Genomic DNA, 26,092 nt, shown 5'->3' on the forward strand with positions numbered 1-26,092 from the left:
TTTCAAAAGCTAGGCTGCCACGATAAGTTTTATTTATTATCAAAAGAGGCTACTTTTTAATTTGTACATATATAGTTCTGTATTGCTGCTTTATTTCTGTTTATTGAAGGCTACTTCTTATTATATCATAAATGCACCAAAACACAACATCACTGAAATGGAACTACAAAGTTAAGTAGCTGACTTGCACAGTTGCCGCATCATGTGAAAATATTAATGAATGTTCATTTAGGCCTATTAATAATCTTGATAGGCTGATTTAGACTTTTTAGGCTGCTTTACCTTCATTATAAGACACAAATATGTTTTGCAGCTCTGGACAGATTTATTTATTTTATTTTATTTTTTTTTACAAGGGATGGGGGCAAAAATGTCTCTTAAGCCAGTAAAAGTTTGCTGACATCTTTCCTCGTTTATACATTACATACATCTAAATATATGTATGATTTACTTTTACTTGTTTGATACTTGAATACATTTAATATCAGATACTTTCAGACTTTTATTAAAGCACAACTTGTAAGTGTGTCTTTCACTTTAATCAGAGTAATATTTCAACACAATATCTTTATTTTAACATTTACATACAGGAGATATTTCAACCTAATGAATACTTCACTGACAACCCTCACCTGATCACATTGTTGTTTTGACACTTTGCGTAAATGCCTTTCCCACACCGCTGGACGCGTGACGTCACAGCGGGATGAATTGCGCAATGAGCAGGAATGTGCGGATCTGGAGGAAAGTGTGTGTGTGTACAGAGACGACAGCAGGGGGAGGGTGGACTGATTCACCGCTTTATCTTCCGCTGACTTTCACATCTGAGGAAGAGAAGAGTTCATATCGCTCTTCTTCTTCTTCCTCCTCCTCTTCCTCTCAGGAATCCGCTCCCTCGAGCCCCGCCTCGAGCCACCACGAGCTGCAGCAGCGGCACACCTGGACCACGGAGCGGCAGCAGGTAAAGGTGAGGAGGTCCTCGGCGTCAATTACGGGGCGTCAAGTCGTAGAAGAAGAAGGAGTAGGAGAAGGAGACGACGCCTGGGCGGAGGAGGTGTTGTTTGTGTGTGTGTGTGTGGAGGCTCTGCGACTGTGAAAAGTGAGTTTCTGTGATTTAGTTTCAAAGATGTTCTCATGTTGTGACTCCAGGCTGAAACTTGAGTTGAACTGCGGAAATGTCCTGAAAAAGTTGTGTCCCTCCGGCGGTTGTCAGTCTGGACGTGGACAAGTTTCCCCGGGGATTAACTTTGACTGTGACGCGTTCACGGCGCTGAAAAATGTTGCATTTACTGACAAAACTACTTCCACTGAAGCCAGAATAAACCCCACGTTAGTGAATCATGCTCCTGTGGGCTCAACACCGACACAAACTCTGATTCAACAGTGCATTTAACTTTATTGAACCCGCTGTATCAATACTATTATGACTTCAAACTCATTTTCCTACATGTGTGCATGTTTTGGCAGTGTTTCCTCCAGATTAATTAGTTTCCTTTTTGCTCTGATGTGACATTTTTCATTGGTTTTTACAGAGATCAGCAGGCAGCATGGGTGAGGCACCGGTCAGAGAGGATGGTACAGTGACACGATCAGCAGAGGTAACTCCAAAACAAGCCATGTGTATTATTTACTTTAGTGTCTTTTTTTTTTAATGTTTGTGCTCTCTCTTTCTGTGAAGTATGTGGGCTCATTTCCTGTTGATGACAGCTGTTTGGACGACCAGATAGAGCAACTGCACACTCAGCTCAAGTCTCTCAAAGTGAGTCCAGAGCATCATGATGGAAGTCAAAATGATCTGTTATCCTAAGGGGAAAAAAGCTGTTCACTGTATGTTGTCTTCAATCAGACGTGCAGGAGGAGGAGGCCCGTGTCCATCAAGTTCTCCATCAAGGGGGTGAAACTGTACGATGAGGATGAAACTGTGAGTCGGGTAGTCGATGCTCTCGGCTCCGTCTGATTGTCTTGAGTGTGTTTTCAGATCACTGATCTTGCGCCTCTTTGTCTGCAGACGCTCCTGATGGCTCACGCTCTGCGCAGGGTCTCCCTCTCCACCGCCCGGCCTGTCGATGCCCAGTTTGCCTTCGTCTCCCACAACCCCGGCAGCGTTGACGCCCAGCTGTACTGCCATGTCTTTCAAGCGAGGCACGCCAGAGCGGTAAGATATACAGCTAATGTTGTTCTTTTATGACAAGAAAGGGAATAAAAAGGTCTGTAGTCCTACATCCAAGATGCATCAGTGAGAATGGAGGACATGTTTCGTATTTTAAGGGCGAAATTTAAAACAAATTTGCACCTGGTTGAACTTTTCCTCTGCAGGAATTTGTCCCAGCCGCTGAAACTTGTACGAAACTGCTGAGATCGTCCACAATACACACAGAAATGATTACGGTATATTGTTATAATTTTAAAAAAGCCACTCCCACACAGGTGTTCAAAATTACTAGGTTAAGCTGTCACACCCTAACAGGTACAACAAGAGCATGTCAGTCTTTCAGAAGAGGTCTGTTTAAACATCGTGAGTGAAAACACATGCCTGGGTGGACTGTGTGTGTGTGTAGAGACTTTAATGCAACAATCACGACACCCTACAATTAACACAAGAGAGAAACCCTCGTAAGACCACACACTTTCAGGAGCAGTGACATGCTTGTAAATATGCTCCGATCTCTTGTAATTAGAGGCAGAGACAGAAGCCCAAAACTTAACCATTTCAAACTCTGATCCAACCCCAACCGCGTCTAATCTTAAATTAAACATTTAAACATCAGAAACTGGCTGCTTGGCGCAGATACTTCAGCGTTTGCCTCTGTGACCAAAACAACATTCAGTCATTTTGAGTGTAAGTGAGACTTGTTACAGACAGTTTGAGGGATGACAGATGACTATATAAAGTTGCTCTGCTCTGAGATATTTCCTCTTCACTGTTTCTGCCTGCTGCGAGGGCTTTGGCATTATATGTTATTCAAGATTCAGATTTCATTTAATTGTCGTTTTACAACAGAGGGCTGTGCGATGAAACACAAGTTACACAACTTGTACTACACAAAAAAAGTGTAGCGTAAAGGAAAGGAGCTGAAAGGATCGGATACTTCTGTATCTTTTGCCAGATGGAAGCAGGGTGAACACACTGTGGCTTGTTGTCTTTTAAGGCCACACACACCGCCCAGACTCAAACCAACGGCCAACCGCCTTTATCCGACCAATCCGTTGCCTCTCGTCTGACCCGTTCGGCAGAAAAGTTGCATTGAAACATACTGCTTTGACAGGCTGCCAACTACACAGTAGTGTGTACACTCTGCGCACGATGCAATAAGCCTCCGTTAACATCGGGTGGCACTAGTCTCGTCCAGTAATCCAAAACATGAAAACAGGAAATGACGGAAAGGAGTGCAGACCATCGTCACTTCCGCCCCTCCCACACACCGCACTGATTTGCTAGCACACCGCCAATCAGAATGGTCATTGAACAGCTAGCACACAACTAATCAGGGTATCGATTGCCGTCTAATCCTCCGACCACCAACACTCTCAGACTTTGCAAGTTGAATCTGACCAGACGCCGTCTGCGCAGTTCCAAAAGTTTCCAACGCATCTGAACACACCAAACAGATCTGTTCCAGAGCTCGTCCGAGTCTCCCCAAAGGTTTCAGATGTCCAACGTTTGGGCCAGTGTGTTCCTGCCTTTAGTGTCCTTCGGGCTCCGTGCCGACGACGCACTTCACCAACATCACTGATGCTCGGTAGATGGTACCAATGATGTTCTGGCCGGTTTTAATCATCCGCTGTATAGCCCTCTCGTCCTGGGCCATGCCACGAGCCACGCCAGATTGTTAGCTTTAAACTGAACGACAGTCCTGTCAAATAAGGCTACCAGATCATTTAGCGAAGAGTCTGGTTTACCAGTAGAAGAGTAAAACCCTTAAATGTCCTCAGGGAGCTTAAAGCTCCTGTTTGTAAGATGGTAAAACTGATGCTTTGGGTTTCCCAACTCGTCAGATACTGACGCTTTCAGATGGTGGCCGACCCGACCTACATCCTAAAGCGTCAGTATCTGACGAGTTTGGAAACCCAAAGCGTCAGTTTTACCATCTTACAAACAGGAGCTTTAAGTACCCCTTTTGACCAAAGCAAACTAAGTGCTGGTTCTGGGCTGGTTTTAGTACTGGTTCAAGGTTGGATCAACCTGTTAGCCTTTTGAAGAATGGATTTTCTCTTCCATGGGCACGACAGCCACTGTAGAGTCGCATCATTCAGTCACTGCATCATTGCTAGAAACGACTAAGGTGGACTTCATCAACTCTTTACAGGTGTTGCTCACAGCTCTCTGTGGATGTTGTCGTTGTAACTGTTAGGTTATCTATTCCCACCTTCTCTCTTGCAGGCTCAGTTCCTGAACCTGCTGCTTTGCCGCTGTTTCCAGCTGTATTACTTAGAGAAACACCCAGAAGAGGCCCAGGAAGACTCTGTTGGCTCGCTGCCTCGTCGCAACCCCTCCCTGCTGAACCACGGCTTCCCTCTCAGTGTCAGTGCCCTGGTGTCCTTCAGAAGAGCCCCTTTCCGAGGGTTGTTGCCAGGGACTAAGGTTTGGACTGGAATCTTTTCTTCTGTTCACTCTTACAGCCTAATATTATGGCTTCAACCTCAGAGTTGGCCTTTTAGTTTGCAGCCTACTCTTAAGTAGCTTCGAAGTTAATTTTCCATGAGGGTCATTGAGTTTGAAGACAAACTGTCCTGCTGATTGAACTTCCTCCGGGCCAGTTTTTGATACTTAAACAGCATTTTCTCCCCCCCCCCCCCCCCCCATCTGTAGAAGAAGAGTCAAAAGTCTTCAGATGACCCGCCCAGCAGCCAAGACGAAGTCTTCCCCACATCCTCGCCCTCGCTGGTGCGCAAGAAAGCCATCCGCACCAAAGCGCTGCGCTCCGGGGCCTACCGCTCCTTCACTTTCACACCACTCAAACAGCGAAATGTTCAGGAGCGACTGAGTGCGTCACAAGGTGGGCCGAGTGTTCACAGAGCACTTTCAAGAGTCAAAGAGTTGATTAGGTAAAGCAAACCCCTCAGTGTTGGGTGATGGGCAGTCACTCACTGTCTGTTGTGGTGTCAGAAGGTAGATTCACATTTGATAAGGTGATGGATATTGTTTTATTGTCTCACGTGGGTCATTTATGTTCTCAGTATTTCATTGTTGAACTTCTCCCACTGTTGTTTATTTGACAATCAGCTTTAACACAGTGAAACTCAAGTTTTGGTTTAATGGGTTATTTCATTACCACTTTACATTCCCTTCACTGGGTGGGGATTACATTTGGATGTTTCCCTTCAATTCTTCTCTTCCTTTTAAACTTTTCAATGTAAGTGTCCCCACATTCCCAGTGACTTCTCTTCTAACATGTGCAGCTGGAAAGGACCAAGACAAGACGCAGGGGAGGAGATCTCGTGCTCCAAGTTTGGCCGAAACCGAAGAAGCACTTGCTCAGGCAGTGTGGTGCTGGGCCGGTATCGCAACGTGAGTGTGACTTATGTATTTAACATACCTTTGGACCGTTATGTCTTGAGTGTGTCAGTGGTTTCCTAATAGCGTATCTTCTTTGTTTCAGTGACAGCAGCTATTCCCTGCTAGCCGACGATGTTCTAGGATCGTACCTCTTGTGTCCACATCCGAAAAAACCCAAGTGTGGCTCTCTGATCGTCCGCTTCCCCTCCGGCCTGATCACTCACCTCATAGAAAACACTCGTAAAGGGAAGTTCCTGCTGGAGGTGACTGTTTTGTTGAGTTTTCATAAATAATTAACAGCAAACAGTGAGGACTTCCTGGTTGTATTTGCTTAGATTAGTGTAAAAAACGGACCTGCAGAGGAAGTTGTTGACTCTCCAGAAATGTATGTTTGACTTATTCCTCTTTTCAACTAGTTGCTTCATTTTATTTTATAAAGTATGTTATATTTCAGATGAATATTAACCCCTTCAAGTCTTCATCCTGGTTGGATTAAAAGTCTTCCGCACAGTAACATACGTATACACAATATTTTCTTTGCTTTCAAGTAAAACATCAAAACGATAAGAAGCAGTTTTTTCAGGGCTGCATAATCATATTCATTTAAGGAGTTAAAGTCTCTTGTGGATTCCAATTTCTCTGCATTTCAAGTGTTATTTAGAATATCAATGTTTTCAAAGTCTCTTGCTTTTGTATCCAGTGCTTTTTAAGTTTTTTGAAGCTCTGATACTGTTAATTAATCATGGTTAAAGGGCTACTTACACGCTAGGCACAAGGCTTGTTGGTGGGTTTTTTTGTTTTGTTGGCTAGATAATGTTAAATTTCTAATTTTATCGAGCTGTGGTGGTTGTGTTCTTACGTTGGGTGTCCACCCCTCCTTCCTGAATGTAGAGAAAACACTAATTATTTAGAAGCTGTGGGATCCAGGATAGTATTTAAAAGTCTGTTGATCTCCAAAATCAAGTGTGATGGTCAGTGCTGATAAATAATTGTCACTTTTCATGCTAAAATATTACAACTATTTGGACTTCTTTAGCACACAAAGTCCTATAAAACAGCACTGCGGCAATCATATTAAGTCTAAAACTGCTTAAAAACAAACTGATGACTCTGTATAACCCCGATTTCTTTTCCTTTGGTTTGTCGTTGTGGCAGAAATGCAAGACTGAATTCGGTTCTCTCGCCGAGCTGATTGAACACTACACAGAGACGCAGGAGGAGCTGCCGTGTTCCCTGAGCTGCGCCCGGGTCAACCACTGTTACGAGTGGGAGGAACACACCAGCACACAGCTCGCTGTGAAGCCTCGCAAGAGCCCGACCAAAACCAAAACCAAAAGTACCCACAGAAAGGAATGGGTTTAAACCCCTGGACGCTGCAACTTGTGGACTGCCAACTTCAGAGGATCCAGAATGAATGACGTTTTCTCTCTCTATGTCTTTTTTGCACATCGGTGTATCTTTTACCTTTAAATCACATCAGGTGTTGTGGGGACGTTTTTTACAAATTATATAACACAATGCACCTATTAACGATGTTGGCACTTATGGTACACGAGTCATTTCTTCAAAGGGTACTTCTCTGTCAAAGTTTTAATATTTTGTGCCTGTTGCTTATATGTTTTTCAATATAACTTTTAAATAATATTTTATGTGTTCCTTTTAAGATATCAGTTGAGTTTATTAGTGTTTTTAAGACGTGAAACAAACAACCTGACACTTGTGTAGCTTCTTGTCTCCTGATGGCAAAGCTTTTTTTTTTTTTTTTTTTTCATGCATTCTAAAGTTGTTGCACCTATTTTGTTGTTATTAATAACATTTTAATCCTGTTTACACGTTACTCCTTGTATGTTTGGGCTTAAGACCTGGAAGGAGACGTAAGCGGTAAAGATAATCTAATCTAGAATCAAAGATTGCCTACATCTTGCCACCAAGTGTGCTTCTATCATGGCCACTAATGGATAAAAGGTCGGCTGTGTGTGCAGTCGGACTGGTTATGATTGTCCTACTGGTAATTGTAACAGGTAATGTTGTGCACAGATTAATATATTCCTTGCACACTGATTTCAACAGTGATATGAACATACATCTGCCCTGTGATTTTTTTTGTTTTTTATAAGATTTGTTTTCCGGTCTAAGAGGCTGTGTTACGTATTTGTTCTTTGGCACTTTGTACCGTCTTTTTTTCCACATTAGACCGACAAACAAGTTTTATATCGTTCGCCTCAGTTTGAGATTAAATGACAGGTGTTCTGTTTTCAACGCACGACCTTCAAAAGTTTTGTCTTCCTTCACGTATGACTGTGTGGCACAGCGTCACCTGCAGCTTTGATATTCAGGACTTTTGCAGGTTTATTAGGTGCACCTAATGATATAAAAAAAATAATTCTAAAACAGGAGTGTGGCAATGAATTCAACCTTTTCATGGCGGTTGTATTGTTCCGTTCCTGTTGAAACTGATCTGCAGAGTTCATGTACGTGGCTTTCGTCACTGATATAAATGAGGTTGATCACTCGTCATTATTCTACCACACTACAAATGTCAGCTTCAAAATCTTTCCAAACCTGTTTCAACCAAAACGAAAGTGTAACCTTCCTGGAGGACTTATTGCAGGACTGCGTTGTTAGACTCTTTTAGTTTTAGTTAGATGCACCTAATGAACTTGTGACTGGGTATAGTCCACTCCTCGCTGTAAATCATTACACTATTGAAGTGTTTAATGACACTACTGACAACATATGCGTTGGCAAGAACTCTAGACTACCATGGAATACAAAATAAGTAACTGAGTGTATGTTTAAAAGAGAAGTTCACCCAAAATGAAGATTCAGTCTTTATACAAAACATTTCTGGAGCGTCACAGCGAATCATTGCAGCATTCTCCTAAACAACTGAGAGAGTTGAGGACTTGTTTTAAAATGTAAAATGCTAAAAAAAATAAAAAAAACAAGTGGTTCCATAGAGCTCATCTGACCTCATCCATCTCTGAAGAAGCCTTGAGATCCAAAATAGATTAGAAGAGAGACTATTCCCACCCTTGTTAAAGCTGAAATCTTCACATAAGCTGGTAAACTAAGGGTGTTAGTGTGCACCCCGTCTGAAGTGGGTGCACAAACTCAATCGCGCCTTGAAGGTGTAAATGTCTTTTTTAAATCAGTTTGGGTTCTCACGGCTTCTGGAGACTTTGTCCTATATAGATAATCCTCTATATAGTGTTTATATGTAGTTCTCATTGGTCAAATTATAACAAATAAAAAACACTGGGGTCTATTTTATTCCCCTCAGCACAATGCATGATGTTATGCAATGCCTGATCAGTGACCCATCAGATGAACACTACATTTCATGGTGCATTGTGGGATACTTTGACTATATAGGGTAAAATAAATCTCACTATACATTTGAACAGCAGTACAAAACTATATATACAAATCATGTACTCGTATGTAAAGATAGCAAATGTTTGTATTCTATTCCACTTACTGTGTGAGCCTGCCAGCTCTGACCTCACTCCCTCCTCATCAAAATGGCCGCTGGTGTGGGGCCTCTTCTCCCTCAGCGGTTGTTTATGGTTGCTAGGCAACTTCACAATGCGGTGGCAGGAGCAGCTGAATGGCAGGAGGACCCGTAACGACACCTGACGAGGACGATCGCCACCGTGTCGGGGGAGTGCGTCCGCCTCCTGAACCTGATTCCTAACAAATCTCTGCGTATTTTCTGTCCTCTTGTTTGATTTCTTCCTCTCACAGCTTCTCTCAGCGGACCTCAACCAGGATGTGAGCTGTGAGTGAGCACAGCCGGCAGAGCTAATGAGGATCCTGCTGCTGCTCAGCGCTGTAGACATGCATTTATAAATCTAAACTGGATTGAATTTTTATTGGCTTTTGTGTCTCATCCAACTTGTGTGGAGTGAAAGCTGAGTCATGGGCTCCGAGGCTGTGAAGGTGGTGGTCAGGTGCAGGCCCCTGAACGACAGGGAGAAGGCTCTCAGCTCAAAGATGGTGCTGTCCATGGACCTGCAGCGCTGCCAGTGCTTCATAGAGAAGCCCGGAGCAGCGGATGAGCCGCCCAAACAGTTCACCTTCGATGGGACCTACTTCATCGATCAGACCACCGAGCAGATGTACAATGAGATCGCCTATCCGCTGGTGGAGGTAGGCTACTCGAAAACACTTGTGATTCTGTGTTTGGGTTGGAGATCTGTGCATTACAGAAGCAGCACACTGGTCACTGGACACCCTCAGGCCAACAGCAGGCTATATCTTATTGCTAATGACTGTAGACCTCATTATTTACTTAACAGTCTGCTGTCAGTCACTCACAGAGGTCAGCAGGATGTCCATCATTTAAAGAAGCTTGAATGCAAAAATGTCATCAATGCCACATTTTTTTGTGTTTCCCACAGGGTGTCACTGAGGGATACAACGGCACGATTTTTGCATACGGACAAACTGGAAGTGGGAAGTCTTTCACCATGCAGGGAGTGCCCGAGCCTGCAGCCCAGAGGGGAGTCATCCCGCGAGCCTTTGAGCACGTCTTTGAGAGCATTCAGGTACGTTCAACACCTGCTTTTAATTGTGCAACATGTGCAACATGTGCCACAACCACATGTGTGCATAACTCAGTAATATTAAAACTTGCTTCACTTCAGTCTGGTGGTTCTGGCCTCTGTCTGAGCTTGCTGAAGCTTTGTTGTATTTCCAGAGAACTATTTTTACAAGTGGGGTGTGTGTGTTTTTTTTTATGTGTGTGTGTGTGTGTGTGTGTGTGTGTGTGTGTGTCTGTGTGCAAGCCAGTGTGCAGAAAATACAAAATTCCTGGTGAGGGCCTCCTACTTGGAGATTTACAACGAAGAAATCCGAGACCTTTTGGGCAGCGACACCAAGCAGAGATTGGAGGTGAGTTGTTGTTGTTTCAAATAAACAAATCGAGGCTTCACTGTGAAACATTAGGAGCCGACAGGATCATTGTTCTTCACGAAACCTGTTTCTCAGACTATTCTCTCAGTGGTTACGCACATCAAGTTGCCGTGGTGACTTTAAAGCACTGTACTTACGTGACTTCCCTGAAGGTCAAGATGTTTGAACAGGCAGACAGATTTGGATGATGCTGCGTTTCTTTGTGCGGCTGATGAATGTTCAGCTGAAAGAGCATCCGGAGCGAGGGGTGTATGTGCGGGACCTCTCCATGCACACTGTGCACAGCGTCGGCGAGTGCGAGAGGATCATAGAGCAGGGCTGGAGGAACCGGGCAGTGGGCTACACGCTGATGAACAAAGACTCCTCCCGCTCACACTCCATCTTCACCATCCACCTGGAGATCTGCAGCACAGGTGGACAAACACACACACACACACACACACACACACACACACACACACACACACACACACACACAAGTGACATAAGAGCGGCTGCAACAGGTTGAAACTGATCTGTAATCTGTTTGATAAACAGTGCTTGTAGGAGCTTGTGATCTGATCCTTTTACAGAGAAGTTACTAATCTAATCTGATAAAAAAGCAAAATAAATAAAGAAAAGAGGGAGGATTAAAGATTATGGAACTAATGTAGAAACAAAACTAACTTAAAGGTCCAACTAGGGACACGAGTTGTAAATTATCGTCCGTATTAAAGCTGTCATTTTTCAGAAAGATGATTTTTTTTTAAGTCTTATTCACAATTCGTCACACGCTGATGCTTTAGGATGGCGGCCCTCTCAACCTACAATCTCAAAGCGCCAGTATTTGACGAGTTGGGAATGAAACTCAAAAATAAATGTTTGTATATAAGACCTTTTAAATACTAACAAAGAGACCAGTTTTTGTATTCCAATTTAATTTAGCAGTGCAAATTGCAACCAACTGAATACCTCTCGCCTCACGCTCCCCTACTGTCGCCCAAAAAGCACAACAAAACACTGAAGACGCTCTTTTTAGAGTAAGTGTACAATTTGTCCATTCTAGGCTACTGTAGAAACATGACGGTGCAACATGGAGGACTGTAGATATATAAGACTCTTTCGAAGGTAACAAAAAAACAATGATTCTTAGTTTCAGTTGATTTCACACTGATTTAAACATATTCATAATTTTTATATTTATTTTTGCTGGTAACCCCAAGAATCCTACACAAGGGACCTTTAATGGAACATACTTTTGTTCCGAACATCATTTTTTTTTCTGTATGATTTGCAGGTAAAAAGTTACCTGTCAATACTATAGCATAACGGAATATCAAGGCTCTAATAGACAGGTAAACAAACAATACAAAATTTGCAACAATAAACAGACATTAATGCTAAATAAAAAATAAATGACCATCTCATGGTTCATTCATGACTTAATATATTAATCACAATACAGCCGAGCCATATCATCGTGACAAGAACAGGAACGAAATCAGAAAAATAATAATAACAAAAGTTTATATCGTGTTTCTAAATGGTTGAGGAACAGGGTTTAATGGAACACACTCATAATAACTTATATTTTCTCTTCCTTTGCGTTTGTCACCTCAATCTCTCAGATGCAGCTGGTCAGGATCACCTACGAGCAGGTAAGCTCAACCTCGTCGACCTGGCAGGAAGTGAGCGTCAGTCCAAAACCGGCGCTACAGGGGAGCGACTCCGTGAGGCCACGAAGATCAACCTCTCCCTGTCGGCCCTGGGGAACGTCATCTCCGCTCTGGTGGACGGACGCTCCAAGTACATCCCCTACCGGGACTCCAAGCTCACCAGGCTGCTGCAGGACTCTCTGGGAGGAAACACGCGTACATTGATGATCGCCTGTCTCTCCCCTGCTGACAACAACTATGAGGAAACCCTGAGCACTCTGCGCTACGCCAACCGGGCCAAGAGCATCCAGAACAGGCCCCGCATCAACGAGGACCCCAAGGATGCTCTGCTCCGAGAGTATCAGGAGGAGATCAAGAACTTGAAGGCCCTCATCTCAGGCCAGCTCGGATCTGCTGACATAGCCTGTAAGTTTAGAAATCTTTAATTTGCTTCTTCGTTGAATGATTTTTACTACCAGTTTTGTTTGAAAGAAACACCTTTTGTTGGTATTTTTGTTTGTGCTGCAGCTCTGCTGGCTGCTCGGGCGTTTGAAGCTCCCCCTGCAGCTCCTTCAAGGCCACAGTCCAGCACCACAGAAGCAGAGAAGGAGAAGATTAAAGAGGCAACTCCAGGCCCTCCCCATACCAATACATCACCTCACATCTCTACACAAACTGAATAAGAACCAGGTGATTTATGTGTCTGTGTTCGGCTCCCTCCACAGGAGTACGAAGAGAGGCTGGCCAAGCTGCAGGCTGAGTACAATGCAGAGCAGGAGTCCAAAGCAAAGCTGCAGGAGGACATCGCCGCCCTGCGATCCTCCTACGAATCCAAGCTGTCCAACCTGGAGAAGGCTCGATCCAGCAGGGGGAGCTCCGTCCTAAAGAACAGCAGCAGAAAACCATCTGCACAAAACAAAGAGCCGTGTAGGTGGAATACAAAGTGATTCTGGAGCTCATCATTCTGTCAAAAAACAAAAAACAAAACACTCATGTTCTTGTAATTCAACCCCTTTATACTGACACTGCTCGTGTTGCTTCTCAGCACCGGTGAGCTCCAGCTGCATGAAACAGGTCGCTGAGGAAGAGCTCCACCACAACACTGATCCCATGTGCCTCAGTGGAGACGCTTCCCTGACTGAGGTACTGTTCACTCACATCTGTCGCCGTCAACCACTGATCATTCAGAACATGTTACATTTGCTGCAATGAAGGATCATTATTTGGTTTTATCTCCTCATGCTGGTGAACCAGCCTGCGGTTACGTGTGCAGCAGCCAATGTCCATGAAGATCCAGATGGACGCGGGCTCGTAGACTCACCTGATATCAACTCTGCAGGGTCTCTGGATCAGCAGCACGTCTTGGAAAGGTGTGTGTGAAGTCACAAGTCCCCAAAAGCCCTGAGATCCTGAATTGATTTTTTTTTTACACCCATTTAAAGCTAAAATCTGTTAAGCTGAAAGTTCACACTTCTTCTGAATCAGGTGCATAAGCTGGACCTAACATCCAAAGTTTAAATATTGCCTTTTAAAATCTATTTGGGATCTCTGGGCTCTTGTAGACTTGAATGAGAAGCAATTAAAAAATGTTTTAGGTTGTCCCCTCCTACCTAGTGGTTCGGTAGTATCTAAATAGTTTTAAGGTGCGACATGTAAACAATTTAGTGTCAAGCAAACATTTTTACATCATGCCACATGTAATCAACTAATTACACCACCTGTCAACCTGTATCACTGATAATCCAAACTTTCCCAGAAAATTCACCTAATTTTATAAACATTTTAATTTTACATGTGTTTGCAGATTTTAAGATAGTTTATATATATTTTGCAGGCTAATTTTAGATGTTTTTAGGGAGGCAAAAGTGTAAAGCATACCTAACACCTTCTGATCAGTGCATGTTTTATAGGCTATATGTTTTGTAGAGACTATATTAGGATAGGTAATATTTATTATATGACCCGAGGAACCTGAAGGAATGTGGGAAAAAAACTGTGATAATTAAACCAAGTTACAAAAGTAACTATTATAAAACCTTGGCTTGATGCTCTTTTATAGCCACAATCAAAACAAAACTGGAACCAGAGGTTATTGTTTCAAGGAATGACAAATGGCAGTTAGTTTTATCATCACAACCTCTGCGTCATACTGTCTTTTGTGTCTGTTGCCCCTGTGTTGATAGATGTATCTATATGGAGATAACATGAATGATTGTTTTCACTGGTGACGAAGATGTCCTTTCACTTCAAATGGTCTGTGAGGGTTAATGACTAACCACAGTGTAATTCGTCTGAGGTTTTGTTATGACAAAGGAAAAAATCACAAGTCTCACTACAGACCTGACAGAGCAAGAACTATAAGTTTCTTTGGGTTGTCTTTTTCACTACTTTAGTTGTTTGGGAGTATCTAGAACAGTTTAAAGGTGCGATATGTAAGAATCTTAGTGTCAAACAAACAATTTTACATCATGCCACATTTATCTCATCAACTAATTACACTGCTTGTCAACCTGTATCACTGATAATCCAAACTTTCCCATAAAATTCAGCTTGTTTACCAACACGATAACTGAGCTGGCTAAGAGCAGCTATTTGTTTGGAGTATGAATCCGACATGTGGCCAATTCTTACATATTCCACCTTTAACAACAACACAAAATAACTAAGGCTGATACTTTTCCACTAGATATTTATATCAGTTTCAGCCTCAGAAACCCAGTGATAGTTTTGTTCCGATAGCCTCCGTAATCTGATGATATGAACATGACAGCATCTGTTTTCAGCAGGCGGCTCGAAGGCCTTTTCTCATATAGTTTGAGATCCACGTGCAGCGCTCCTAACCATCCACCTGTCTCTCCCCCAGACTGCAGCAGCTGGAGCAGGAGGTGGTGGGAGGAGAGCAGGCCAGGAACAAAGAGTTACAGCAGAGGCACCGGCAGAGGAAGAACCTCGCCGACCAGAGGAAAGTCCACCTCATCCGCGCTCTGTCGGAGAACGGCGAGGACAGCGAGAATGTGCTGCTGAACGTCTACAACTCCATCCAGGAGGAGGTCCACGCCAAAAACCAAGTACTGGTCAAGGTCCAGGGAAAGGTAGGTCAAAGTGTTGTGTTGCTGAAGTCATTGTCCACTGTGGAATTAAAGTCTATTCATCTGATCAGTCCTAATGGGCCCAAAATTCAAAGAAAGTCATCAGCTTTTATGTAGAGAATAAGAAAGCACCTGTCTTCTTCTGGAATAACAGATTTAAGAGGTTCGACTGTTGCTTTCTGCACAAAAATGCCTGAATATGATGCATATTCAACAACCAACGTTCAGGCTGTGCAGTGTAAAATACAACAGAAATCCCTGCTGCATACTGTGGAATCAAAATTGTCAAAGCTCTCAGCGCTGAAGTATTCCCTCTGCCCTCCGACTGTTAAACCTCATCCACCTGTTTGCGACAGCTGAAAGCAGCCCGACTGGAGATCCGTGACCTGCAGGCAGAGTTTGAGGTGGAGAGGAACGACTACCTGGCAACGATCCGGCGGCTGGAGAGGGAGGGTCAGCTGCTGAACAGTCTGCTGGAGCGCATGGTGCCCCTGGTGCGCCGCGACTGCAACTACAGCAACCTGGACCGCCTGAAGAAAGAGGCCGTGTGGGACGAGGACAGCGCCACCTGGAGGCTGCCCGACGTGACAGTGCAGAAAACGACACTGCCATCAGGTCAAAGAGGAAAACAGAGTTACAATAAAAGCAGTTTATAGCAATGATGTTGCTTGTCTTTAAATATTATCTCGCTGTCTTCCTCTCTCACAGCAGTGGCTCCAAAACTTTCAGCTCGCAGAGGTTCCACAGCTGACGCTGGTGAACCGTCCATGGTGTGTTTTATGACTCATCCTCGCATCATCTTTCCTCACAAACACCGAAACACCATCACACAGCCTCACTCCTGTGTGTTTTTCAGCAGGTGGAGGAGGACAGGTACAAGGAAATGCTGGACCGCAGCGACAGCGAGAACATCGCCAACACCTACTTCAAGTCGAAGAGGGCGAGCCAACTGCTGGGACGTGACGCCACCAAGGGATACAGTAAGACCAGCACACGTCCCCACTGACCAGTGACTCAACAATCACAACACATTAGAGACCACAAATCATTGAAAGAGTGTACTTTCGATCACACAAACTCATGAATCACCCTTTAAAAAAAGCTCTTTTTTTGACAGGAGAAATATATATATATTTTTTAATAACTCCCTGGATTCTACTGACTTGCCAAAAAATAAAAACATTTACATTAACAGTTAAATAACCTTACAAACTTTATATTCTGAGGTGTCTTTGGTGAGGAACAGTGGCGGTTCTGGGGGGGGGGGGCAACAGGGGCCAGTGCCCCCGTAACTCTGAGTCCAGACCGCCCTGTTGCCCCCCGAACGTAGAGTCTGCATCAATAATAAAATGACAGATTTTTTGCTATGATTTTGTACTGAAGGGAAAGGCGAATGTGAATGAGGCATTAGTCTTTTTTTCCCGGGTTGTATGCGCCCCTCTAACAAAAAAGCCTGCCCCAAACTGGCCCCCTTATTAAAACTGGAATAGAACCGCCACTGGTGAGGAAGTGGCTTTGATGAAGGAGCAATTCATCAAACTGGGTTCATATGAAAAAAAAAAGTTACAAAAGCGATCATGTTCAGATCGGAGAAAGTAAAAAGAGAAAAAACGTTGAAAGAGTCAGTAATGTATCGCTCGCTCAACATCCATATTCACATTTTATCCAAAAGATGCAACTTATTAAAAGTAAAAATTCTGACGGCAACAGCTGAGTCGACTTCCTGCAGCCATCACAATGTCACACCTGATCTGACCCACCTGACGGAGCTCTCCTCCCGCAGACGTCCACTCTCCTCCCTTGGTGAACGGGCCGGCTCACCTCACAGTGAGCGCCTCTGCCGTGAACCCGCCCGTCAGCTCTCGGCCCTTCCGCCTGGAGTCGTTGGACGTCCCGGTGTCCAACGGTAAGGTGAAGCGCAGGAAGAGCAAGTCTCACAGCCACACTGAGGGGATTTAAAAAAAGACTGTGAATCACTGACATACAGTTTGTGTACGCTGTGATCCATCACTTACAGTGCAAAGTAAACCATGAAATAACATTTTTTTGATAACCACTGCTGACTAGAAATGTACAGTTGAAACTTGAACGCTTGCTCTGAAAAAATAATGCTACCTACAGTTTGATACTACCCTCCAATTCCTGCACTGTACCTTAAAACTTGTGATTCGTGCACTGAGACTCTAATATCTAACCTCTCGTGTGTTTTAATGCTGCTGCTTGTAATCCTGAACTTTAACCTGTTCCTGACCTAACATGTAAAACTCTCTCGGTGCTTCTGAATATATCCAATAAAATAATAAATACACTTCATGGCTACTGTCGTCTACTTTATAACATCCATTTAAACTTGGCTTAGGTGGAGTTTTATGAGCAGTTATAAGGAATAGGATCCAGGTCACCAACATGTCAGACCAGTTTGTAGTGTTATACAAAATTGATGGCTCACATGTGGGTCAGGGGAGCTGTTGTCGAGTCAGCAGCCACAGGTATCTCATGTTACCTCTGACCTCCAGGGTCAGCAGAGTGGACTTTTTGTGTGACTTTACAGAAGACTAATAAAGATAAGACAACCCTTAACTTCTGCTTGGGAATCTGTGGTTCATGAAAATGTCTCGATGCGATCCGTATCTCTAGTGTAGGCGTTCCAACAGAAGCACAAAATGCTGCATCTGTATCTCCACAATGACCTCAATCCTTTCTGCAGCTCACTCCTCTGCCTGTGTATCACATGTCTAACTTTGGCTCCGGCCTGATTTCTTCACCCATTGTTTAATATTACTTGACCGGCAGAGAGCCGTGTCAGTTTCAAAATTTGACACCCTTTATTCGCCCGCCGCGCCGACACACTAGACACAGATACCGGCCCCATTAGGCGAGCCCCTTGCCTCGCTGAGAGATAACGCAATAGAGGGAAACTGTAATCGCTTTCTTACACACTCATTCAATAGCTTCAAGACTGTTGCGTAACAGAAGCCGAGCCATTCTCACAAGGCAGTGGCGGGAATTAAAAGTCTTACATGTGAAGGGATATTGAGACAACAGGGAGAAAAGGAAAAGAGCGGTCCGCTAAGTTCACACCGAGGCGGGGCTCAAGATAATCGGATAATGGAAGAACAGCTGAGCGGGCTTTCTCGTTGCTCGAGTGGCGTGTAAGATGAGCAGTATGACTGATAGTCTATTCTGTGAGTGGAGTGTTGGATGGAGCAGGTCAACAGGCAGGAAGCTTTGACTGAGCGACCTCACTTTTTCCAGCTCTGTATGAAAAGGCAAACCATGAAGAGCTCACTTGAATTTCATTTCAAATCACAAGTCAAACCGTTTACATGGAGCTGAAACTGTTTCAGAAACTGAGTGTCTTAAATAGAAAATGGTGGCTCTATTTAAACTTCTTAAAATTATGTAAGTTCTAATAATATATTTAAAGGTTTGAGGAAAAATATAACAGAATGCAGTATGTCAGATGTGAACGTCTTTATTTTCACAGAAACGGGAAAGAGTGGGTGAAAAAATAGTCACATTACAGTATGAACATCTCCAGGTTTTAGACAGTGAAGGCAGCCACATATTTGTCAAACATTTTCAAAACCACCTGAACTACATGTGCTGTATAAAATAGTAGAAACAAATCAGTGAGCTAACGAAACATCCAATCTCGATAATCATGGGCGTAAACAATTTATATTGAGATCCTTGTAGTGAAGAATTATACTTAACAGGTGATCAGGCCCTTTTAAGTACTTGGACTAATAACATCATAAACACATTGTTAGATTATACAATTACAATCATAAGCCCTCATAAAAACATAAAAAAAAAACTGATTATAGAATGCTTAGAACCAAATTTTAGTTTCTGAATGTATACTTTATTACACATTTATTAACTGTTATCTGTTGTTTCTGGATGTTTCCTGCAGCTGCCAGATCTAAAGCAAGAACAATGCCTTCATGAATCCTTAATTAGGCTTATATATGTTATATAAACGTGTTTATTATGCTATTAATAACACTTAAATAGGCTCATTAATGTTAATAAGCAAATGTATAAGGATGTATTATGGCCATATTACCCATTAACTAATGCATATTACAAGAACAACAATATAAAGTGTTACCTAATGAACTGCTGGTAGCTACTAATGATTAGAAAACACTGAAAAATCACCCCAAAACACTTTCAGAATTTTGTTTTACAATAATTACAAGCTGCATTAACTGATTGCTCCAAGGACTGTACTCAACAATCCACTTACAGGCACATCTGTGAATTATGAAATGATCAGTATCGTCAAAACTCTGCTGATTTGTGTTGATGTTTCCTTTAAGTAGGAGTACAGAGGAGCAGCGTGTTCTGTACAGTATAATGAGGAAGGAACAGGATTAGTAGAAACCCAGAGCATGTCTTGTTTCGTGCACACTGAGGCTTCTTACTGATTATATTGATATTTTAAGTGCTTCTTTATTTCATATGAAACTCTTGGGCTGATCTGGTGTCCTATCAAGTCATATCTGACTGTAATTTGTTTGAGCAAACAGAGATTCTGATTAGATTTCATATAATTACCACACAATAGAGCCTCAGGGGTTTGTAAGGTGCCTTTCAGATACTCGTGAAACCTACAGTAGAACAATAGGTGAAGAAAAACTGCCCTCATGTAAGTAAGTAACTGCGACCTACATTAAAAGTGCTGGAATAGCCCTTCTTCTGTTTTTTTTCCTTCCTCCTCTGCTTGTGTTTGCCAAAGTGCCGAGTGCCAAGTCCCCGCTTAATGCTCTGACTGTCTCTAAGCTGATGGTACTCTTGAACTCTTTCCGAGCTCTGCGTTCACGCAGCCAGACTTCTGCTGTTCATCTGTTTCAGTCTTTGAGCAGTCCAAGCTTTCTGAGTGCTTCCTTTCGATCGGCTCCCATCCCGGGCACCACCATCACAGTGTATCCGACTGAGTTTGAGGATTTGTTGGCTGCAGGTTGAGCGGCAGTGGTGGTTTTCGCTGGCTTGGAGGTTGCGATGTGTCCACCGTTTATGTGGCTGTCCAGGGTAGCAGATCGCTCCAGACCAGCTGGCTTCAACCCACTGGATTGAGCGGGATGTGATGCAGACACAGGGTGTTGGTCACGTCTGGAGTAGTGATGGAAACTGGCACTGCTCTGCAGAGGCTTGTTCTTGGGCTCCGAGGGCACCTGAGAATAGCAAAATGATGGGCTTCTTGATGGATTAACATTCGTTGGACCTCTTGTATATCTGTTTGGTGTTGGATCCAAAGAGGAGTGAGATTTAGGGGGAGCCAGTGGGGCTACTGTATCATTTTCTGGCTCCCGGTCTGTCAGAAGGCCCAGCTTATTCAAAGCTTCCAGTCTAACAACCTTGGGATCTTTTGCATTCTTGACACTGTATGAAGGATCTGAGGTTATGGATGCTTTGGTTTGTGCTGTCACAGATATGTTGGCAGGAATCCTTTTGGGTTTGGGGGCCACAGCTGGAGGAGCCTCTGAGTTGTATCTGTCAGATCTTGGCGGATTGCTGAGGTTTGGGCCTTTGACTGCAATGGGACGGTGATTGTCTGAGTCTATAGTATGATCAATTTTGGGACATAGAGGTGTTTTCTTTGAAGAGGCACTTCTCCGCAGGTGAACAAGTGCATCATAGGATAGAGGTCCTCTAGGTAGAAGACCTTCAGGGGACCTATTTGAGTAATCCCTGGGTTTGATGGAAGGAGGTATCACAACATTAACCTCTATAGGTACTCGAGGATGAGCTGGTTTCTGAGGCTGAGAGCTGAGGTTTTTGTCTGAAGGGACCCCCGGCTTAGCACTGGGCACAGAACACGGAGAGCCGTTTGCCACAACAAGAGGTGTAGGAATCAGGTAGCTCTGCATAAGTTTGTTGTCAACATTTTCCTTCGTGGGTTCCTTGGAGGCATGTTTCTTTGGACCTGCAAGACAAACAAGCACATGTTCGTGACTAGAGATTCAAAACAACTCTCTTACAAGTCTTTCACTGACTACTCACTAATTAGGCATCTGTGCACAGAGATTAACTCACTGTTGAGCTTGCTTTTGCACATGGAGGCTGACAGGTCAGCAAGTTTGTTAGCAATGTTGCCAGGGCAGGGCAGTTGGTCAGGTTCGTCATTGGACAGGCCACTGTCCTCCTCGGTGTCCAAAGACTCAATAGTCTCCTCCAGAAACATGAGACAGGCCTTCTCTTCAGCAGACAGGTGCTCCAGACTATCGTCACTCTGTAATACACAGAAGAAGGGCTTTCATTTTGACAAACCTTTCACAGTAAGATATTCCAATAGTGACATAAACTCTCAGACATCAGTAGAACAATTGCTGTGACTTTTTAGATGGACATATTTAAGCCTTACACCCATCCTTCAGCTAATATGTTTCAACTATCAGTTACCTAGATTGTTTTGTCTTGATGTTTCATGTTTTTGTATCATGACTTTAAGCAGATTTAATAATGTTTTTAGGTTCAAGAGGGTAAAGTCAGGAACTTACATAGCCAGAATTGGCACTGACAACACTGTCACAGCTGCCAGCGCTGTCCATGCTGGTCATCGCCTCCAATCCAATGCCACCTGGCCAGGTATCGCTTTTGGGCATCTTTTGGTGCTACTTTAGTGTTAAAGATTGTCGTGTTTCACTCTGTGGAAAGAGAATACATGTTGCGTTTGAATAACAGTTTAAATTGTTTATCAACAAACTTGACAGAGCAACATTATTCTAAAAAATAAAAGACAGAATTCAGGGGTTATTTTTGCTGTTTTGTATAATTTAACCACATTATTGAAGCCATTAGTTTGCATTCTTTCTTGTGCAGTACAGAGTCTAAAGGACTGCATTGGGAATTTTCTTTAAAATACTTTCCTATAGACTGAATCGCTATGATGATAGCTTTTCTGTTACAGAGTGCTAAACTTATGTAGCACTTTGTAATCGGCATAAAAGTGCAGAGAATTAGAAATTGCACCCCAAATGTTTTTTAGAGTTAATTGGACACATCGATGACAGTTGGAAGCTAATAGCATTTACAAGTACACAGAACTACACCAATACATTAGTTCCTATAACGTTCAGAGCTGTATGAAGGTTTGCAACAAAAACATACTAGATATACTCATCACGTCAGATCTCTGTTACAAAAACAAATAAAATGTCCAAGTAAAGAAAACTGCGCTGTCTGTAAAAGTATCAACCAAAATTGGCACTTTAAGAACTTAAACCACATCTGATTTATTGACAACAGCTGTAAAGAAATTTAGACTTTGGCTTGATCTTTGATTATATAATTAACAGACAGATAGCAGTAAAATGTGCACCGACTCTGATTAATAATATCTGGCTTCCAGTCAAGTTGTTTCCAGTGGAGGACGGAAAATGCCGCATGTGTGAACTGTAATCAGCACCACTTAGAACTGGACAGCTCCGGTTGAGGTTGACCTGTGTTTACCATCAGGATTAAATGTAAAACAGTCAAACATGTAGGGCTAAACATAACCCTGAGTTATGTCAACCCAGGACTCAAATTAGACATGGGTTACTTTAATGTCATAAGTCTTTACAGTAAACACTGTGGTTGGATATATTATATAGATATATCCAGAGTTATAACATGTTGCCCAATAATCTGTCTTTCGTAACACATTTATAATACTGCGGCATGACTTGGACGAGAGTGCACAACAGTAGACTTCGTACTTAATCATGCCATTAAATGACCACAAATGGGTCCAATGGTTGGCACAGGATTATCATATGCAGGTACTCAAGAAACTCATTACAGAGAAAGATTGATTATCATCCCCAGGTTGTCAAATAACGACTGTCTGGTTTTGTCCCAGCTGGAGCCAACAACTCAGTCATCAGTATCTGGCGACCAGTTGATGAGACTCAATGATTGTCTATCTTTTTCCAGATTCGCTTGCTGTACCTTGAACTTACAAGTAAAAAATGTCTTTGCTCAAAGAAAGATGTAGAAAAGTATTGTTATTGATGCATTTAATTCGGACAGGTCTGTGTGTGACACTGAGCAATTTAGAAAACTAGAACCAAAACTACACCAAACTTTTTTTTATTGTTCTTCTAGGTCTGATTGTCTGATAATGTTTAGTGGAATGCTACATTTTGTATTTCATTGTCACTGAAAGAATCTAAATATTGATCATATTATTTTTGTTGGTGTCTGTTTTCAAACAACTTGTAGGCCTGGCCATCTCTGTAGCGCCATAATGCTTCATTTATTCCAGTGTGATGTGAAACATTTTACCTTTTGATAATTTTTTATGCGTAATTCTTCGAGATAAAAACAAATTATGCTCAAAACTACACTGCTGTAACGTACCTTTTGAGAAAGAGGAAAACAGTGGGTTGGCTAGTGAGGTGGCTAAATGTTAAACCATGATGGATTTAATGAACGTTTAACACTTTGCTTGTGCATTATTTTAGTGGCTGCCTTGAAATCCATCTAAAAAACTACAGTATGCTTGGCAAATGATTAATGAGAATGTAAAGTACACATACAAAACAACCTCAATGATCCTTAGAGGCTGCATGTGTTAAGACGGACATGTATGATTTGTCAGGATACTTTTCTAGTTTTCTAAATTGCTCAGTGTCACACACAGACCTGTCTGAATATCATCTCATCAGCACACAACCCTGTGGTGTGTTTTACACGAACACTGGCCTTCTGATGAGAGAGAATGACAGGGTATCATAGCTTGGAGTGTGTTTCTGACAGATATCGAACTAGTCCTCTTACTGCATGTGACTCAGATTACAGCACACATGCCACTCCTAATCTTCCTCAACCGGATCAGTTTCAGAGGGAGTGCAGGGCAGCAGCAATGATCTCCTGCAAGCTATATGATATCCAGTTTGACCACGTTGTCTTACTGTAACAGTCTAGACTATTAATTTGGAGTGTATTAGTTTTAGCTGGTGAAAATTAAAGAGAATGTAAATGATTAGGGTTTGGTTTCCTGTGGATGCTAAAATGTAGGCACTATTCTGTCAATGTGACATACTTTAGAAAAAAGCATCGTCCTAGAAATTGCAGTAGTTGTCTAACATCAATTTAATACATTTTAGAGAATAAATACTTGAACTTTCCTATTGAAATTCTAGAAATAGAGTTAGAAGTTTAGTATAAAGGCACCTCTGTCTGATCCTAGTGAAAAGAAATGTACTTTTTGGATAAGTTTCATCACCCGAGAGGGAAGGACTTCTAGATAGGCCAAGAGAGGCACAAAAGCAGTCCTGTTCACTGTTCATGCCTTGCCATGTCATCCCATTCCTGTAAAATTTTAGAGCCCCTATCACCATCCCATTATGTAAATACCCCCATCTGTCCCGCTGTCTGCAGGTCAGGATATGAATCTGTAAAACAGTGGAAAGTCTGAGATAAAGTTTATTGTGTTTTAACCCGACACAATCTGGGTTGATCACATGCAAATAAAAAGAGGAGCTGGCGTTGCCTGGAGGCAACTGAAAAAGAAAACACTTTGCAGAACATTCATCAAAATGATCATATAATTCTTGCACTGTCAGGTCTGTAGTGACACTTGTGATTTTTTCCTTTGTCATAACAAAACTTTAGACGAATTACACTGTGGTTAGTCATTAACCCTCATAGACCATTTGAAGTGAAAGGACATCTTCGTCACCAGTGAAAAAAAATCATTAATGTTATCTCCATATAGATACATCTATCAACACAGGGGCAACAGACACAAAAGACAGTATCACGCAGAGGTTGGGGCAATAAAACTAACTGCCATTTGACATTCCTTGAAACAATAACCTCTGGTTCTAGTTTTGTTTTGATTGTGGCTATAAAAGAGCATCAAGCCAAGGTTTTATTATACTTACTTATGTAACTTGGTTTTAATTATCACAGTTTTTCCCACGTTCTTTTTTAATCCTCAATACCTGGCCTTCAACCCTCTACCTCCAGGTACCTCAGGTACATATAATAAAGATTACATATCCCAATATAGTCTCTACAAAATATATAGCCTATGAAACATGTACTGATCAGAAGGTGTTAGGTATGTTTTACACTTTTGCTTCCCCAAAACAGCTAAAATTAGCCTGCAAAATATAAATAAACTAGCTTAAAATCTGCAAACACATATACATTTAAAATGTTTATAAAATTAGTTAACTTTTATGAGAAACTTTCGATTATCAGTGATACAGGTTGACAGGTGGTGTAATTAGTTGATGAGATACATGTGGCATAATGTAAAATTGTTTGCTTGACACTAAATTTCTTACATATAGCACCTTTATACTGTTACAGATACTCCTGAACAAGTCTTCAGAAGCCCAAAGATCCCAAACAGATTTTAAAAGGCAGTATTTAACTTTGGATGTTAGGTCCAGCTTGTGCACATACATAAACTAGCTTAAAATCTGCAAACACATATGCATTTAAAACATTTCGTAAATTACATCAGCTAGGCTATATTACACATTAACGTTAGATAAACAGAGAAGTAGGAGACCATCATCTTGTGGCAAAATAAACTTTCATCAGTACATAAAAATAGATAAAACCGCCAAAACTTAAGTTGACACCACTGACTCTCTGTAAGCTAACTTTATGGATTCACGAGACAAACACGACGTTAACTCAACTTTTCTAACACAAACGGTTGTTTAAACTCACTTTGAATCGATTCAACTGTGCATAAAGTGAAAGTTTTCGGTTAAAAAATAACCACATACCTGTTTGAAGCTTCGTACATTGGTCAGTTATCCATCATCTGCCTCTTCTTCATGTGAAGACGCGGTCAGTGAGTGTGAGAGTGAGTGAGCGGCTCTGTGATACCTGCAGGAAGGACTTTGTGCTCTAAGCCTTCAGCCAATCAGAGGGCAGCGTTCTGCTTAAGACGCACGAGCCCCGTTGTCATGGTACCTACAACTTGCAGTAATCTGCTG

At 42.4% G+C, this 26,092-nt stretch overlaps 3 protein-coding genes across 7 annotated transcripts; 2 read left to right on the forward strand and 1 right to left on the reverse strand.

Moving 5' to 3' along the window:
* The first annotated feature begins 768 nt into the window (after positions 1-768).
* sh2d5 (SH2 domain containing 5) lies at positions 769-7,763 on the forward strand. Of its 2 annotated transcripts, none has more exons than XM_030418714.1 (10): positions 769-967; positions 1,533-1,598; positions 1,679-1,759; positions 1,847-1,921; positions 2,009-2,155; positions 4,382-4,582; positions 4,811-4,997; positions 5,401-5,509; positions 5,601-5,760; positions 6,653-7,763. In XM_030418714.1, exons 2-10 carry the CDS (start codon positions 1,548-1,550, stop codon positions 6,857-6,859), a joined length of 1,218 nt encoding a protein of 405 aa, XP_030274574.1. In that variant the 5' UTR covers positions 769-967; positions 1,533-1,547; the 3' UTR covers positions 6,860-7,763. The 2 variants fall into 2 exon arrangements, with proteins under 2 accessions (XP_030274574.1, XP_030274575.1); XM_030418715.1 differs by having other exon boundaries at positions 834-1,099.
* Positions 7,764-9,030: 1,267 nt separating this feature from the next.
* kif17 (kinesin family member 17) lies at positions 9,031-17,445 on the forward strand. 4 transcript variants are annotated; one of them, XM_030418941.1, is made up of 15 exons: positions 9,031-9,278; positions 9,412-9,649; positions 9,901-10,047; positions 10,292-10,393; positions 10,638-10,827; positions 12,022-12,474; positions 12,577-12,671; positions 12,774-12,975; positions 13,094-13,191; positions 13,303-13,418; positions 14,912-15,140; positions 15,494-15,752; positions 15,846-15,907; positions 15,994-16,117; positions 16,921-17,445. In XM_030418941.1, exons 2-15 carry the CDS (start codon positions 9,419-9,421, stop codon positions 17,094-17,096), a joined length of 2,484 nt encoding a protein of 827 aa, XP_030274801.1. In that variant the 5' UTR covers positions 9,031-9,278; positions 9,412-9,418; the 3' UTR covers positions 17,097-17,445. The 4 variants fall into 4 exon arrangements, with proteins under 4 accessions (XP_030274801.1, XP_030274800.1, XP_030274802.1 ...); XM_030418940.1 differs by having other exon boundaries at positions 9,031-9,649; XM_030418942.1 differs by having other exon boundaries at positions 9,031-9,649; positions 15,997-16,117.
* Positions 17,446-18,596: 1,151 nt separating this feature from the next.
* Positions 18,597-26,002, reverse strand: LOC115582621 (specifically androgen-regulated gene protein). The gene is made up of 4 exons (XM_030418681.1): positions 25,880-26,002; positions 21,647-21,793; positions 21,183-21,378; positions 18,597-21,072 (listed from the first exon to the last, which is right to left on the reverse strand). The coding sequence occupies exons 2-4, from the start codon at positions 21,749-21,751 to the stop codon at positions 19,997-19,999; spliced, it is 1,377 nt and encodes a 458-aa protein (XP_030274541.1). The 5' UTR covers positions 21,752-21,793; positions 25,880-26,002; the 3' UTR covers positions 18,597-19,996.
* Between the last annotated feature and the right edge of the window lie 90 nt (positions 26,003-26,092).

The sequence above is a fragment of the Sparus aurata genome, chromosome 6 (assembly GCF_900880675.1).
Source record: "Sparus aurata chromosome 6, fSpaAur1.1, whole genome shotgun sequence".
In the NCBI taxonomy this organism is placed as follows: domain Eukaryota; kingdom Metazoa; phylum Chordata; class Actinopteri; order Spariformes; family Sparidae; genus Sparus; species Sparus aurata.